Source organism: Cavia porcellus, unplaced genomic scaffold (assembly GCF_034190915.1).
Source record: "Cavia porcellus strain 051 isolate PalLab524CR breed Dunkin Hartley unplaced genomic scaffold, mCavPor4.1 scaffold_15, whole genome shotgun sequence".
Lineage (NCBI taxonomy): Eukaryota > Metazoa > Chordata > Mammalia > Rodentia > Caviidae > Cavia > Cavia porcellus.
In genome coordinates, this window is record NW_026947498.1 from 9,988,430 (window position 1) to 10,005,269 (window position 16,840).

The following is a 16,840-nucleotide window of genomic DNA, read 5'->3' on the forward strand; positions in this document are numbered from 1 at the left end:
GTACCAGGGTGTTTACAGAGCGAGGGTCCAGCACCCTCTCACTGAGTCAGCCAAGCTTCCAACTTCAGGTTGACACAATGCATCAACCATTCCCATCCACCACTGCCACCTGGCAACCAGACAATGCCGTAGAGCAGTTTCTAGTTCCCAAGACATGCTTGTTCTTAACAATTCACAACTGAAGGTTTTAACACGGATCTAACAATCCTTAGGAACCAGCATTAAGTCTACCAACATTCTGTTACATTACAGCCTTGCAGAGGAAATAAGCAACATTATTCTCCCACCTTCCTTGTCTGGGCCAGGCTCGGGGCTTGGTGGAGCTCTTTGGTTCCTCCCGTCTGGGCATCTGTGAGACGCGGTGAGAGGAGCAGTTTCTCCCTGCTAAATGACCCTTTAAAAGTCTGTAGAGGTCCAGATAGATTCGAGTTGGTTTGTTCTTTCCCTGGCCTCGCTCTAAACTGCTTTCCCATCTCCTCCCAAGAATGCAAATTTACAATTCCTTCTTCTGGAAACAAGCTTAAGAAATTTAGTAAGCTGTGTAGTGTCAGTGTATTGAAAACTAAATATTGATAAAAGAAAGCAAAAAAGACCCTAATAAATATAGAGTTATACTGATCATGAATTTGAAGCAAGAGTCCCTAAAGTCAACAACTTTGAAAAACAACAGACATGAGAATTTACACTACCAGACACCAACTTTCTACCAAACTGTAGAGAGACAGTGATATGCCGGAGCCAGACTATTATCAACATGTGAAACCAACCTTTGAGTTTTTAGAAGTTCCAGGTTTGCTGCTGTTGTATTGGTTATTTGAAATTGTCCTTTGTGAGAGTATTTTGTAAACAAAACCCAGCGAGCCACACATCAGGACCACACCAGCCCTGAGCCGCCAGGAGCTGGCCGTGTCCAGCAGGGCTATGCATCTCAGGAGAGCCGTCCAAGCAGTGGCGCCCAACTCTGGCAGGGCTGCTGCAGGCCCCGTGGAAGGTTTTCTGGGACAGGTAGGCCTTCCACATCAGCTTTGAATCTACACTAAGTGGCCCAACGGTATTGTCATCTACGCTTTGGACAGAGTTGGAGGTTTCTTGAGGGGACAGACAGTAGCCGTGCTGCCCCTACAGGTGCAGCCGGGTGACTTCTGGCCAAACGTGCCCTGAGCCGCAGCTGAAACATGCAACTCTGCCTTTCCCCTTTTGCTTCTTGTCTTTCGACTTCTCCTCGCCCCTTTCTCTCTTTGGTCCTAGTGAACTCATCTTGGCCCTGAATTTAACAGCTTCTGATATCGAATCACCTCAGGGAGGCACTGACCACTGCAAGGCACCTCCCCACTCCTCACATGCACACAAGGAGCCCCTCATCACCCCCAGTTCTTCCTACCTTGACCCTGCTCAGGCGCCGTTCACCATGACTTAAGACAAACCCTTAGCCGTGAGCCCCTGTACAAACGCAAAGAAGGTTAACACTTCCAACATTCCATGGGGCAAAACAGACATTGCCACAATGGGGATACAAAGGAAAGGGACCAAAGCAAGTCCAAAATCTGCTGTGACCAGCACAGCTCTAGATGTTCAGGGTTGATCAGGGAGGACCTTGAAAGGATGGGAAAATAAAGAGGAGAGGAAAGCTGGGGTCCGGTGGAGCCCCCTCTCCTGATGGGACAGAAGGAACTGCCCAGCCACTGCAGCGCGGTTATTTACACACTCAGGAGGAGGACGGCAGGTTCAGCCCCGCTGCCGGCTACCTGTCTGCCTGGTTGGCTGGGCCCTGCCTTCCTGGAGCTGGGGCAGCTGGTTTACCCGGCTCGCTTTGGGCTCTGGGTTCTCAGGGCCGGCCTTGCTTTAGCCCCACACCTGATCAATCTCCAGCTTCAGTAGCTCCCTACAAAAGTTCAGCAGGGCAAATATTAAGTCCTATAGTTCCATGTGCTGCATCTGAGGCAGTCTGTGAACTCCAGACTTCAGTGAATCAGCCACTATGCACCGCCTGGGACTGACACTAAACATGGCTTTTCTTTTGGGCCTGTTCTGCTTCCTCCTTGGGGTTCTCCTCAGATGATTCACATCCCTGGAAGCATGACCCCACTCCTAGGACTAATTCTGTCTTAGTTGTTTTTCTCACTGCTGTGACAACATACCTGACACCCAAAGCTAAGGAAAATGTTTATTGACCTCAAGGTTTGCAGTGGTTTGTAATTGGCTGACTTCAAGGCAGGATGATACATGGCAGAAGGCAATAGTTTACGCCAGTGGGAGATAGCAATTAGAGAGAAGATTCTTATGAACAATGGTTTGTAAAGCCAGGTAAGAAGTGAAATGGTTAAAGTAAGTGCTTACATAGGGATGTATCTGTCCCTGGGGGTGATCAAGACAAGTGAAGAGGAGTCCTGGGCCAGAATGTTCCTAAAGATGCTTTAAAGCCATAGCCCGGTTAGGTAACAATGCAGTCTGCTGTTAGGCACATAGTGCAAATTCAAGTTTATTTAGCTTCCAGTTTGTGGAGGTTTCAGTCCACAATCAGCTGGGTGCAAGGCAGGGTGATGTGGCACCGGGGCAATGCTTCAAGGTAGTGCCAGAGCAAAAGCAGGCAGAGCAAGCCTCTTTCCCTCCCTGATGTTATAGGCAGGTTACCCCCTGCCCCCAGGGCAGGTATGGCACTCACACCACCTCTGTGCCCTCCTCCTGCACGGGCTGAGGCTGTTTACAAAGTAAGGGCCTTGGCTTCTGCTGGGTCTCTCGGTTAAACTTCTAGACTTCTCAGGTTGACAGTGAACCAAATGTGACAGTGTCCCAAGTGCTGGCATCACAGGTGTGTGCCACTTTGCCTGGCAAGTGAGTTTAGGTTTCTAACCGTGTGTGGTGAGCCTACAGCATGCCTGTTACTCACTTCTCTTTTAAGACAAAAGGTACTCATGTGTGAGCTGCTTTTTATACAGTAAAACCTCCAGGCTCAGTCACCAGTTGGCACTGTGTGGGTTGGGTTGCAGCTTGGCTCTGCCTTTGAAAGGTCTATGGGTGCATTTCAGTTAGCATTGCTGGACACTAAAGGCCAAGTCCTGGGTCCAAATTATGGTACAAATGGAAGTCATCTAAAGATACAGTTCCAGTCAAGCTAAATGAGGAAGCACTCAGGAGCTGAGGCAGAAGGATCACTGCAAGTCTGAGGCCAGCCTGGGCTAGAGTTCAAGACCAGCCTGAATTACACAGAAAGATCCTGTCTCAAAAAAAAAAAAAAAATGAGGAATTTAAAAAAAATTTATAACTTTTCCAATCATCAGTAAAACCAAGCCAACCCCAGAAAACACCCTACAAAATGTACAAAAAGATCTGCATGATGAAAAAGGTGAGATAAAATTTTAAAAGAATAACAACAGATGCTTCTATCACCTTTGGTGAAGAGAACGGGTTTAAGAATGAAAGGAGCATGAGATGAGCAATGGATCTTGGTACAGAGGAATGAAACCCGACCTACTGTATCCGGTATGAGCTCGTGTTCTCTACAATCAAAGAATGAATTTTAGGGACAACGGAGGTTAAGAGCAGAATATATTTATTGAGAGAAAGAAAGCTTCTGTCTGAGAGAGACAGAAGGGGTCCCGAGCAGGTTGCCAAAGAGTCTGTATTTTCTTGGGATTTTTATAAAGTAAAATTTTATAAAGTATGAGGTGAGGTGGGTCTAAAGTGGAGGAAACTGGAAACTCCAGAGGTAGACAGGCATGAGGTGGGACAGAGCTGTGGTCAACTAATAAGATCAATTGTTCAAGTAAAACTGATTACAGTGGGGACAAATGAGAAAGCAGGTCATGAAGGAAGCGGGCATTCTTAGGGAGCAGTGACTCTTCCCGGGGCTTGGGATGGTGACTCCTGGCTTCAAGGTATCCAGATTTAATCCCTAAGGATTATACCAAGGGTGTGCCTGCATTTGTTTTGCCTTCTGTCTTGAGATCTGGCTCACAGCAAGAGGTGTGTGGCCCCCTCAAGGTCATCAGACCTGGTCCTCTGTGCCGGCTTCTTTGAGGCTCAGCCCTGTCTGACTGCCTAGAATATTTCTAACCGGCTCAGCTGCCTGCAACAGTCTGACCTGACGGTATATGGGTTGGCAAGCTGAACAAAGGTTCCGGATATACAAATGAGACTACAGGAGCATTAATGTCTCTAACATGCAAGGAGACCATTCAGCCTCAGCCTTCCGAGGGCTGGCAATGAGCCCAGCTTGTCCAGCCAGTGGTGGTGAGCCCACGACGTGCCCGATCTGGTTTTTCTTTTAAGATAAAAGATGTTAATGGATGAGCTGCTTTAAAAAAAAAAAAAAGAACACAGAAACAAATACCGAAGGCTAAAGACAAAAGAAGAAGGAAGAGAGAGGCAATCTCTGTAGAGAGTTTATCTGTCACCATTTCCGGTCTCATTTTGCAACTCGAACATTAAACTGTGGAAACAAAATCTGTGCAGAGAGTAAACTGGCGTTTCCTAAAGCTGAGCTTCCTGCAGTGTATGTGGCGCCCACGCGGGTGGGTTACTCCAGGGCGTGGCCAGCTCTGCTCCAAGTCCCCAGGGTGGAACCTGCAGCCCCTGGGGGCAGCCAGGACCCTGCCGCCCAGACGGGAGAAGGTCCCGAGGTTTCCTGCTTGGCCCAGACGGGCCGGTGGGTCATTTTTCTGGGCCGCAGCGCGACCACCTCGCTGCCATCCAGAAGCTTACTTTGCAGGTTTCCTTCCTATTATCATGGTCACCATGTTTTAGCCCGTGTCTCGGTTTCCCTTTCTGACCAAAGTCCCCGGCTGCATTTGGGAGTGCCCCCTCCCAGGCTGACCTGCCTTGCGTCCTCCTGGGCGGTGTTGCCAATGTCCCCAAGAGGAGCCCTCATCAGCGAACCCCTCCCCTGGCTGCCCAGTGACTCCGTGCTGGCGTCGGCAGCAGACACCGGTCCTGTGCAAGTGGGGAGCTGAGCTCCCCAGGTCTCCCCTAACTGATTGTGGCCACAGCCCACTCCCCCGCATGCCCTCGCCCCCGCATGCCCTCGCCCCCGCATGCCCACGCCCCCGCATGCCCACTCCCCCGCATGCTCTCGCCCCCCCGCGTGTCCACGCCCCCGCAAGCCCTCGCCCCCGCGTGCCCACGCCCCCGCATGCCCACGCCCCCGACACCCACTCCTTCCTTCCCACAGGCTCCCTCTGTTCATTCTATCCCTGCCCCCAAGCTTTTTTTTTTTTTTTTTTTTTTTGAGACAGTGTGTCACTGGACTTGAACTCGCTGTAGCCCAGGCCGGTCTCAAACTCAGCCACCCTCCTGCTTCAGCCTCCCTAGAGTTGGAATGCTCTTTTTCCACCCGGCCCCACCTCATCTCCCTTTTTTATTTTTTTGTCTTTTTTGATGCAGGGTTTACTATACCATTCAGGCTTGTCTTGAATTCACAGCAATCTTCTTGCCCCAGCCTCTCAAATTCTGGGATTACAGGCATGCGCCACCACGCCCAGCCGCACCTCCTTTTTAAATTCTCTGATCACAGGGCTGGGGATTTAGCTCATCAGCATAAGCACCTGCTTTGCAAGTAGGCAGTCGTGAGTTTGATCCCAGGTACCGATAAAAAATAAAAATTCTCTGATCACTCCAATTGGGCCTCTTACCCCCTTCCACCCAGTTTGAGGCTCCTCCCACCGAGGTCCTAAGACCCGCCCCGAGTGCCCACCCAGCTCTACGCTGGACACCCCCCATGCTGAGTTCCTTAGTCCCACCCCAAGTGTCCATACAGCTGAGGGCCCCTGCCTGGGGCCCCTTCCAAAGCCCTGCTTTTCCAGGGCCTGCCCCCACAACTCCCTGGGGGCTCTAAGCCCCTCCCTATCCTGACCCCACCCCGCACACCACGTGCCCCCAATGCCCCCCACTGCCACTCAGGTGGCTCTGGAAGGCCTCCTCTCCGGACTCCATGGCCTGCTCCATCCTCAAGACCCGGAGCCCAAAGGCCCTGGACAGGCGGGACCCTGGCCCTGCCGGCTGCCCAGGTGAGACCTGGGCTCCTGCTCAACCTTGGCGATGGCCTGCTTGTGGGCCTGAGGGGGATACCAGGAGAGGGGCAAATGGGTGTCCCCTCGCTGTGGGGAGAATGCTGGGCAGGGCCTGGGGTCCTGACCCGGCTGATCCTGTGTTTGCTCCTCCTGTGCCCCAGCCCTGGCGCTGGAGGCTGAGCGCAGTGTAGACGTGCTCCTGCTGGACTCCATTGAGCCGCCACAGGCCCCTGCACGCAGGCGGGGCAGAGGTAAGGGTGCTCCTGGCCTCTGCTCAGGGTGCTGGCGCCCACCAGGGCCATGGCCCACCTGCCATGGCCACCCTCACCAGGCCCACAGCTTAGATTCCTAGATCAGGCGAGATCACAGTTTAAGGTGGCGCACGTGCCTGCGTTCTGGGAGGCTGAGGCAGGAAGATTACAAGTTGAGCCCAGTCTGGGCAACCTAACAATTCAACAATTTAGCAAACTAAGAATTTTCAAAACGGCTGGGATGCGGCTCTATGGGCAGGCCTGGACAGAGCCCCCAGTACCACAGAGTGAAAGAGACCTTCCCGCTCCCACATGTGCCCGGGTGCCCCTCCTTCAAAGCAGAAGGCGGAGAGGGAAAGGGGCCGCCTCTCTCCTCCTCCTCCAGAGCGCATCACTTACGAAGTCTCAGTGAACCAGCGGAACATAGAAGGTGAGCTGGCCCTGGCCTGAGACCCATTGGTTCTTTCACCTCGGGTTTTGGAGACAGGGTCTCCCTCTGTAGCTCAGGCTGGCCTTGAACACACTGCAGTCCTCCTGCCTCAGCCTCCTGAGTGCTGAGATGGCAGGTGCTTCTCCCCCACCACTCCTGGCCCTGAGTCTCATCCTCGTGACCACGGGTCCTCTGCTCCTCTCCCTGGGATCCTTCACTCGATCGTTGGCGTCAGCTCCGTGGGCCCTTTGTTTACTCAGTGCCCAGCTTCACCCATGTCCCCGCAGCCATCTGCCTCTGCTGCGGGAGTTTCCAGGTGCACATACGGCATCCCCTGTTCGAAGGAGGAATGTGTGCCCCCTGCAAGGTAAGCCGGGGCCAGGCGGGGCTCCACCAGCCCAGGAGCAGGGGCCTGGGGACCCACCTCTGTCTCCCTAGGACAAGTTCCTGGGCGCCCTGTTCCTTTATGATGAGGATGGGTACCAGTCCTGCTGCTCCATCTGTGCCTCGGGGAGTGTTCTGCTCATCTGCGAGAACCCCCAGTGCACAAGGTGAGGCAGGGCCCTGCTCCCCACACTGGTCCCCCAGACCTGCCACCCCACTGATACTTTTCCGGAGCCTGGCACCAGCTCTGACATTTCTCTAATATCCGGCTCGGAGGGATTGAGCCCGGGCCTTTGCACTGACCCATACCTCCAGCCCTTAAAAGAGATGGCTCTTAAATCTTGAGAGAAGTTGCCACCGTCCTGCCACAACTGCAGAGTGCTATGGCCGCCGGCATCCCAGGCTCAAGTGACTCAGTTTCTGTCGATTCCAGGTGCTACTGCTTCGAGTGCCTGGACGTGTTGGTGGGCCCCGGGACCTCAGACAAGGTGCACAGCATGTCCAGCTGGGTGTGCTTCCTGTGCCTGCCCTTCCCATGCAGCGGGCTGCTGCGGCGGCGGCCCAAGTGGCGCGGCCAGCTGAAGGCCTTCCACGACCTCGAGGCGGTGAGAGCACAGTGGGATGGCCGGGTGGCATCCTCCCCAAACTTGCAGAGGCTGAGGTGCTTTTGGTCTTCCATGTGCATGGCCTATTCCTTATCTCCATTTACACGGTGATCAGGGTCTCACTGCATAGCTCATGCTGGCCTTGAGCTCACAGCAATCCTCTTGCCTCAGCCTTCCAAGGGCTGGGATTGCAGGGGTGTGCCGCTGTGCTTGTTGAGGTCCTCTTCGCTTAGGGTCTCGGCACCGCCTAGCCAGGTGTGGGCTCCGAAGACCCTGGCCACCCAGATGCCGTGTCTACTTGGCCATCACCTATCTCCTGGGTGCTATCTGGGTGCAGATGTGACCCACGTGACAGCTGTGTGCAGTGTCTTCATGGCACTTTTCAGAGAGTGGGCGCGTCTTGCCCTCTGGAGCCCTCTGCAGGGGTTGGACCCCTCCCTCTTGGCCAGATGGAGGCCCCAGTGCTGCCCAGGGACTTTATGTGAAGAGAGTGGGTGTTTCATTCGATCTTGTTTGAGACAGGGACTTGCCTTGTAGCCCAGACTGGCCTTGAACACATAGTGATCCTCCTGCCTCAGCCTCCTGAGTGCTGGAATGGCAGATGTACACCTAGCTCTTGTCTCTTCTTTGTCTTCACAGGGAAGTCCCCTGGAGATGTACAAAACAGTGCCTGTGTGGAAGAGACAGCCGATGCGGGTGCTATCCCTGTTTGGGGACATTAAGCAAGGTAAGTGCAGTGATGTCCCACAGCTGTCTACAGGAAGTGGGGAGCTTGGGTGTTTTGGCCTCTCCAGTGTCTGCCTCTGGGGTGGGGGATACAAAGGAGCCCACTCCACATGCACAGGCCTTTGGTGGTGACTTCCTAAGCCAAGAGGACCCTGGAAGGAATGTGGCAGGGAGAAGTCCACCCTCAGATCCCCCAGTTGATCAGGAAAGGGAAGGCAAGGTCTCTGGGGGGCTGTGGGCTGGAGTCCAGCATGGGACCCCATGCACAAAAGGAGGAGGAGGAGGAGGAGGAGGAGGAGGGAGACGGGGAGGGCGCAAGGGGCATCCTGGCGGGGGGGGCACGGGCGTGGAGTCCACAGGGAGTGCAGCTCCCTTGTCCAGATCCATCTCCAGTCCTGCCAGTGGTGGCAGCACCTCATAAAACACACCCATCCCCCCCGGGGATGTTGGAAAGATGCCAGAGCCCCTGGCAAGGTCAAACCCTCCTCTGCGTCCACAGAGTGGGTCCTGCTCTGTCCCCACCATGTGTCCCAGCACCTGCACTGTGGCGGCCACATCACCCCACATTAGGCACAGGTGCCCCAGACACAGTGAGGGCCTCACCTGCCCACAAGCTCGCTGCCCATGGAGGCTGCAGCAGCCGGGCCTGTTCTGGGTCACCTGCCCGGCTGGTAAGGCCAGCAGTGGCCATAGTCCGGTCACATTGCAGCCTGCTGGACTGGTGGTGCCTGGGGGCTTGTGCTGGTGGTTTTGGCTTTGTATTGTTTCTGGGTTTGGGGCAGTACTGGGGATGGGTCTCCCTTTTCTTTTTGCTTTTCTGTTTTTTGCTCTGAGGCAGCATCTCACTGAGGGGCTATTTTCCAGGCGGGCTGGAGCTTGCTCGGCCTCCTCAGTGCTGACCCCGTCTCAGGCCAGCAAGCCCTGCCCTCCCTTAGGGACAGGCAGCTTGCAAGACGTAGGATGCAGGACACAGGACCCGGAGAGGACGGTCCTTGGTCCTGGGGCCACCCTGCAGCGTGAAGTCCACACAACGCGGTGCCTTCTTGCTGTCTTCCTCCAGAGCTGATGAGTTTGGGCTTTTTGGAAGCTGGGTCCCAGGCAGGAAGGCTGCGGCACTTGGAGGATGTCACAGATGTCGTGCGGAGAGACGTGAGTGAGCAGCCCTGGCTTAGGGACCTGGGGAACGGGTGCTGGACGCAAATCTGCTGGGCCTGGCACAGGCCGGCGGGGCCCCAGGTTGCAGGGCTCAGCCATTACCACGGGCCTGCTGTGGCTGTGGTACATGAGTTCCTGTGTCCAGCCCAGGGCCATAGCTCGGCCTTCAAATCCAGGGAGTTCATTCCAGCCACCTCTGGCTGGCACTGCCAGCTGGAGGACTAATCCCACAGCACCCTTGAGCAGAAGATGCTGAGTCTGGACCTGAACAGCTGCAGGTGTTGACAGTTGTCCTCATCAGATCTGCCTGCTGGGACCCCCCTCTCCAGCCACTGCTCCCTAGGACAGCACCTGACTGAGGCAGGGAGGGCCTCAGGAGGGCAATTTCACAAGTGCTTGAAGCCTCTAGGGGACCTCATAGGGTGTGGGTCCCCTGTCAGGTGTTCATGGCAGGTGTCTGGCTGTGATTCACCCCAATTGTGAACCACTGGCTCCCAACAGGCTGATGACACTGGAGAGCCCTTGGGCTGGTGGGGGCCGCATGCAGATGCCCCAGGAGCAGCTCAGGGCATCCTCTCACTGGGATGCCCTCTTCAGAGCCCATTGCCCCAGGTCTGCCCCTAAGGCCCAGTGAGCTCTGCTCCCGCCTTGGATTTCCTGGGTTCTCCGGGTCACTGTCACCTGACCAGCATGGCCAGGAGGCGCACTTGGCTCTTGGTGACAGTGTCCCCAGACTGAGGACACTGTCCACTGTCCCCTCTCACAGGTGGAGGAGTGGGGCCCATTTGACCTGGTGTACGGCTCAACACCCACTCTGGGCCACGCCTGTGACCGTTCTCCCGGTAAGACGCTCATGGGGCCAGGGACCACGGTCACCGAGGCATCTCATCATGGTCACTGGGCCACTCTGCTGCCTCCCCTACCCACTGTGTGTTTGAAACAGTCCTGGCCAGCTGTCGCCAGAACAGGCCCAGGGCATGCAGTGGGGATGTGTTGACACAGATGCTCATGGAGCCACTGGTCCAGCTGCACAGTGAGGGTACCAGCATACCCAAGGCTTCCTGGTGTCCGTCCCTAGTCCTCTCTGCCCCACCAACTGCCCCGTGTGCCCACATGGCCCAAAGGTGGCTGTGCTTTGGCATGGCGTCCAAGAGGCAGGGCTGATGGCATTGTCCCCCAAGGAGGTCCTGGCCCGCCCCACCTCTGGTCTCCCTGGGTCCCGTGGCCCTAGCGTGGGCATCGATGTCCCAGACCTGCCCTGCCTCAGCCCCGCTGTGTTCTGCACCTCCCGGCAGCTTGGTTCCTGTTCCAGTTCCACCGGCTGCTGCAGTACTCGAGGCCCCCGCCTGGCAGCCCTCAGCCTTTCTTCTGGATGTTTGTGGACCACCTGCTGCTGACCAGTGATGACCAGGCCATTGCCACCCGCTTCCTTGAGGTGCCACTGGGCCAGGGGGCAGGCGTCTTCAGGCTGGGAGGGCTCAGAATGACCCCGGCTGGGGATGCTGGCCCGAAGCCACTGCTTCCCTGGCACAGCTGCCTGGGAGGCCACCCTAGGTCACACGCCCCTGTGTCCTCAGGGCACTGCTGGGGTCACTGCCTCCACCAGTCTGAGCACGTGAACACATAACACATTCCACACATGCACATATCACTCTGCGTCAGTGCACTGCACGTGTGCCTACACAGGTGTGTGCACACACAACCTTGCCAACACCTGGGTTTTGCTCCCGGGGCAACCGTCTGGGACCAAGCTAGTAGGGATTCCAGGAGCATTATGGGAAGCCACAGGAGAGGGGACCGCCAGACCAGGCCAGCAGGGCCCAGAAGAGGATGCCAAGAGTCAGGACCTCAGCCAGTCGCAGAGCAGGAAGGGCAGGGTCTGCTAGTGCCAGGGGCCTGTGTGGGCTCAGGAGCAAACCAAATAAGCAGGTGGCTCTCACAGACATCCCTGGTCTGTCCTGGCCCGGCCTTGTGCCCTGACTCTGGTCCTGCTCTCCACGGGTTGTGCCCCAGGGCTCGTCCTTCTGCGCTTCCTCCATGCTAGGTGGGCTCTCCGGACCGACCATCTTGCTAGCTTCGGTTCTATGCCTGGTGCTCCCAACTCCCTCCATGCACAGGGCTTGGGCTGCCTCACCGGGCTCCTCCGCTGGTGATAGTGGTTTTCAGCTGATCTTGGGGGTTCCCGGGTGTTTGGTCAGATTGTCATCAGACAGTGACCAGCATCTCCCTTGTCCTTGCCTGGGTATCTCTTTCTCGAGGAGGCGCCAGCGCGGTGGAGTTTGCGGTCACTGCAGTGGCAGGGCATCCTCTCCTGCTCCCTGTGCCCAGGGTTCCAGGGTCCCTGAGTCAGTCATCTGGCCTGGGGCTACGGGCACTATGGTGCACCATGTCAAGGAAGTTTCTGTCGATGCCCGTGGCTTCGAGGATTTCATTAACCGTAGCTGTTGGACTTCGTCCAAGGTTGTCATTTATGAGGATAATTGGGTAACTTCCTGTTCAGATATTTTGACAGGGATACAGTCTATAAACAGATATTGTAGCAGCCATCCTTGCATTCGTGGGGAAAACCCAGGCACTGAGCTGCACCCCAGCCCATTTTATTTTATTTTATTATTTTATTTTATTTTAGACAGAGTCTGGCACAGTCACTGAGTTGCTCAGATTGGGATCAAACTGTGTGATCCTCCTGCCTCAGCCTCCTAGAGTGCTAGGATTACAGGCCTGCACAACCACGTCTGGCTGCCACTCTTCCCATGTGTCACTGAGCACCACAAGCCCATTCCACCTTGGATTCTCTGAGTTGCTGAGCACAGGGAGCTGCATCTGTGCTCTGTTTTGGGGGCCCACCATCAGCTTTTGCTCTATTTGCTTCATAAAAACAGGAAACTGAGGGAAGCCTTCGCTCCTCCTGGTGCTCTGGCATCTTCTGTGCAAAGGGCCCTCGGGTTGTTTTCCCAGGTTCTGTTTTCCCAGCGTGGACTCCATCTCACTGATGTGCAGGGCGACTTGGTGGAGAGCGGCCTTGAGCCGTCTGACCCCTCAGGTCTGTGGTTTCCTCTCCTCCGGGAAGCTCAGTCCCTGGAACCACTGTGAGCACTGTCTGGGCGCAGCAGCTGGGCTGGGGTGTCTGCCCCACTCACTGTCAGAAACCTGCATCCGTGTCCTGGGTCCTCGAATCCTGCGGTCCACAGGCCGCAGCTCAGGGCAGCAGACGAGGTCTGTCTTCAGCCAGCATGCGTGTAGGGTCAGAGGTGGCATGGAGGGAAATGGACCTCTCCCTGCCGGCCTCTGCAGTCGGGGCCTGGCCCCCAGACTGGTCAGGACACAGGGAGGGGATCTGGACACGGCCACTTGCCTCAGTTTCTCCTGCAAGCGTCTTGACATTCTCAGCTCCTGTCCCAGTGCGCAAAGGTCCATCTCCTCCCATCTTCTTCCCAAGGACCCCAGGGAATCCTTGTTGCTAGCAGAGCCCCCACCCCCTAGGGCCATGCACCCAACTCTAGAGATCACTTCTTGGGGTGGGGGACCACACCCGATGCCGTGGCGTGCTCGGTAGCTGACGCACGGCCCTTTCCCGCAGATAGAGCCGGCCACCCTCCAGGATGTCCATGGCCGGGTCCTGCAGGGCGCTGCCAGAGTGTGGAGCAACATCCCCGCCGTGAGGAGGTACTGGGGACCAAGGGGACACTGACCCTGCCATCGGCTCCCGGACAGGGTCCGAGTCTGCTCAGCCACCCCAAGCTCACAGTGCCCTATGCTGGGCTCCCACCTGTGACCTGCACGGTGACCCAGCCCTGCACACACCCACTCACACGCATGCCTTCACACCCAACACGCCCCAGGATGCCCCGTAGGGCTGCGTTTTCTGTCCAGACACTGCATCCCACTCCCCCAGTCTGTGTCCTGTGACTGTGGCTGTGGCAGTGTTGGGGTTTCCTGCCATCCCAGGACTGCTGGGCAGAGGCTCAGAGCTCAAGGCCAGGGGTGGGCAGAATAGGACAGGGCTGCCAGCATGGCCTGTTGGAGGAGCTGTGGGTCCCCGCAGGGCAGTACCAGGGTTGGGCCCTCAGCTGTCCCCTCCCAGGCCTCAGCCCAGTCTGAGGGCCCCTATTTACCCCTTGCTCCTGGGCAGCTATGGCCAGGGCCCTCTGGGCCTCACACTGGGACACTGGGCTCCTCGTGATATGAAATGGAAATCATCCTGCCCAGGCTGTGGGCAGCTGGCCATGCGACACCTGCCTTCAGACACCACTGTCATTCCTGGATGGCTACAGATAGCCCGTCGCTGGCCGGGAGAGGGTGTGGGCTCTGCATGTCAGACCCTAATCCGGGGGGCCTGGCCACACACAGGGGGTCCAGAGGGCCTGTGCTTGAAGCTCACCTCTCTGGGGACCATCAGGCCACAGACCAGGGTCTCCTGTCCTCTCCCCACGTGGCTACTTCAACACTGGGCCCCTGGGAATGCTGGGGACACCCCAAGGCTCTAATGATCTCTGGCCCACACCTGTGCTTTCCTCCTTGGGTCCCCCTGTCTCCATGACTGCTGTCCACTCCTGACAGCTCCCAGGTCACTCCTGCCCAGGGGCTCAGGCCCAGCCTAACACAGAGCCACAACGCCCTGACAGCATCCCCCCCTTGGCAGCAGGCACTCGGCCCTGGCCCCTGAGGAGGAAGTGTCCCTGCTGGCCCAAGGCGCCCAGACCACAGCGCTCAGCCCCCACAGCCCCGCCTCACTCGTGAAGAACTGCTTTCTCCCGCTGCGAGAGTATTTCTCATACTTTTCTCAGAACTCACTTCCTCTTTATAAGTGAGCTGCTTCACCATGGAAAAAGAGAGACTTTTTTCTTTTCCTTTTTTTTTTAAGACTTCCTAGAACAATGGAAACTGCCTGCAGATGGTCATCTGTCCTCTGCAGTCTTATCTTCTCCCATGTTTGGCTTTGGGTCTTTCTCGGGAGTGCAGAACGCCCCATTCTGGGGTTCCTGCGCAGGGCCCCACCCTCACTTCTCAGAACCCGCAGGGGTTGTGCTCCCAGGAGGGCTTCTGTGTTCCCAAGAGGAGTTAGAAATACACTTATTTTAGGATGGCTCCTGATCTGTCCTGGTGTTTGTTCCTCGGGGCGTGGTGGCTGACACACCCCTGGTGCTGTCATGCCCAGCTGGTCCAGCTGATGGCCGAGACCCCTTACCCCCTCACCACCCCACACAACACCCTGAACTGTGGAAGAGCACAGATGCTGCCCTCAACAAACCAAATAAGAGCTGCCTGGGGCAGATCTCACAAGACTGCAAATCATGCAGCATCAGGGCCTCCTGACGGGGTGAGGGAAGAGGGGTGCAAGAGCCCGAGCCAGCAGCCTGGGGCAGTGGGGGACACTAGGGAGCAGTGACCAGGCTGGGTTCCTGGAACAGAGTGCTGTCCCACCCGGATTCCTTCCTGACACCCTGGCAAAGAGGCTCAGGGTGCACTGAGGATTAAGACCAGTGCTGCTGTCTGGGGGTGTCTGCAAATGTCACCTCTTGTGGCAGCATGGTGAGGTGGGTTCGTGAACAATATAGGAATCCAAGCAGCCAAATTGATAAATTTGGAATTTAATTAGCTGAGCTCAGGACCACTTGTATACAGACCCCCGTGGTTCAGGGTCCAAACAAGCGGCCCCAAACTGAAACATCAGAGTTTTTAAGAGAGAATCACAAAAGACATCCTGTTGGAAACAATTTAGCTAGAATCTTTCGTTAATTTTGGGTGATACCTGTATCCTGCTTCTTTGTTGAGCAGGTTAATTTTTCTCCTGTGGGTATAGCTCATTCTGCTTTTCTCATGGGACTTGTACCCTGAGTAATTTTCCAGTTTTCTGAGTCAAATACAGGGCACCAGTTAAACGCAGGGCTCAAGATGGCGTCAGTTATGCCAAGCCACAACACAACACACCCTTGACAAGGTTGAGTCAGGACCTATTCTGGGCCATTAAGCAGGCTGACACGTGGTCAGTAACATCTTCATAAGCAGGAGGTGGCCACAGACATGACCATAAGGAGGGGACAGCCCTGCAACCACAGTACAAGGACCCTGGAATCACCAGGGAGTGGGGGGCTGGCTTGCCCCTCAGGTCTTTGGGGAGGCAGTGATTTCTGGCTTTCCACCTCCAGGGTGGGGACAGGAATTAACTGCAGCCCTGTTTAAGCCACCAAGGTTGCGGAAGTTGGTGACAGCAGCCCTGGAGACCTCATACCCAGGAGTGGAAGCCAACTTCAAAGAGCAGGGCCCTGGCTGAGGGCCAAGCTGTGGGGTCTCCCAGACCCAGGGGACTGTGACCTTCAGTGTGCTAGGGCAGGGACCCTGGGCGAGGCAGTTTCTGGAGGACTGGGGTGGTTTGGGAGCTCGGCAGACTTGTCCACCTGCACAGCACAAGAACAGTCACCACCTGGTCCCAGGGCCCTCGGGGTGCCCTCCCCACAGCCTGGCACTGGCAGCTCCCTGGGTCTTCACTGCTCCTAGCCCCTGGGGGCATCGGCAGCTGCTGTGGGCTTGTGAGGTGTGTGCCACCTGAGAGGACCTAAGGCACAGCTCACACTGTCCTGTGCGCTGCCCCTGGAGGAACACACGTGGAGTCCTACTCCCCAGATGAGGCTGAAGGCGCAGAGGGGAGCGGCACCTGATGAGAGGGCCGGGACCTGGACTCGGCCTGGCGCTGTCCTGTGTCAGGACCCAAGTCCCCTCCACCAGGGCCCCACCCCACAGCCAGCCCTGTCAGCGTGTGGCTGGCACAAGGGCCCACTGCTGGGGGCAGGGCTCCCCGCTGCTCCTGTCCGGAGGGGGTGGGCAGCACTGGACCTGACCAGACCCTCCCTCACCACTCCTAGGAGTGGCCCTGACTGCCCTGGACTCCATCCTGCCTACGAGACAGGAACTTCAGCCCTGGCCACAAAGGCCACACACCTCCTGCCACAAGGGTCCATCCAGGCACCCTGAGGGCTAGCGGCCTCCACGAGGTTCTGGGCTCCAGGACTCATCGTCCTGATAACCTCCCTGCTGGCTCCCACCTCACCTGCACCCCCCCTGCAGCAAACCAAGCTTTCCTGTAGAGTCGCACCCCCAGGGCACAGCCAGGCCCCCCTGCTCCTTCTCCACAGGGCCTGGAGCAGGGCTCGCTCACCACATGCTGGCCCAGCACCTGCAGCTGCAGTCCCCGCCCCCACCCCCAGGATCCTTCGCAGAGGTGCTGCGCTCACCTGGATCTTACCTTTGCCTCAGCGCCTCCTGCTTGAGCCTCAAGAACCCTAA

The 16,840-nt window shown here is 56.7% G+C and overlaps 1 protein-coding gene across 1 annotated transcript; it reads left to right on the top strand.

Annotated features, from left to right (window-relative positions):
* The first annotated feature begins 6,542 nt into the window (after positions 1 to 6,542).
* On the top strand, positions 6,543 to 14,610 carry Dnmt3l (DNA methyltransferase 3 like). The gene is made up of 10 exons (XM_063225323.1): positions 6,543 to 6,686; positions 6,974 to 7,053; positions 7,125 to 7,237; positions 7,504 to 7,675; positions 8,315 to 8,402; positions 9,462 to 9,550; positions 10,323 to 10,398; positions 10,852 to 10,991; positions 13,137 to 13,222; positions 14,199 to 14,610. Exons 1-10 carry the CDS (start codon positions 6,569 to 6,571, stop codon positions 14,365 to 14,367), a joined length of 1,131 nt encoding a protein of 376 aa, XP_063081393.1. The 5' UTR covers positions 6,543 to 6,568; the 3' UTR covers positions 14,368 to 14,610.
* Positions 14,611 to 16,840: the final 2,230 nt, after the last annotated feature.

Coding starts and splice junctions, on each gene's coding strand:
- Dnmt3l (XM_063225323.1), top strand. CDS start 6,569: ATGTGCCCGGGTGCCCCTCCTTCAAAGCAGAAGGCGGAGAGGGAAAGG. Junction 7,676..8,314: donor CCTTCCACGACCTCGAGGCG/GTGAGAGCACAG, acceptor TTGTCTTCACAG/GGAAGTCCCCTGGAGATGTA. Junction 9,551..10,322: donor CAGATGTCGTGCGGAGAGAC/GTGAGTGAGCAG, acceptor CCCCTCTCACAG/GTGGAGGAGTGGGGCCCATT.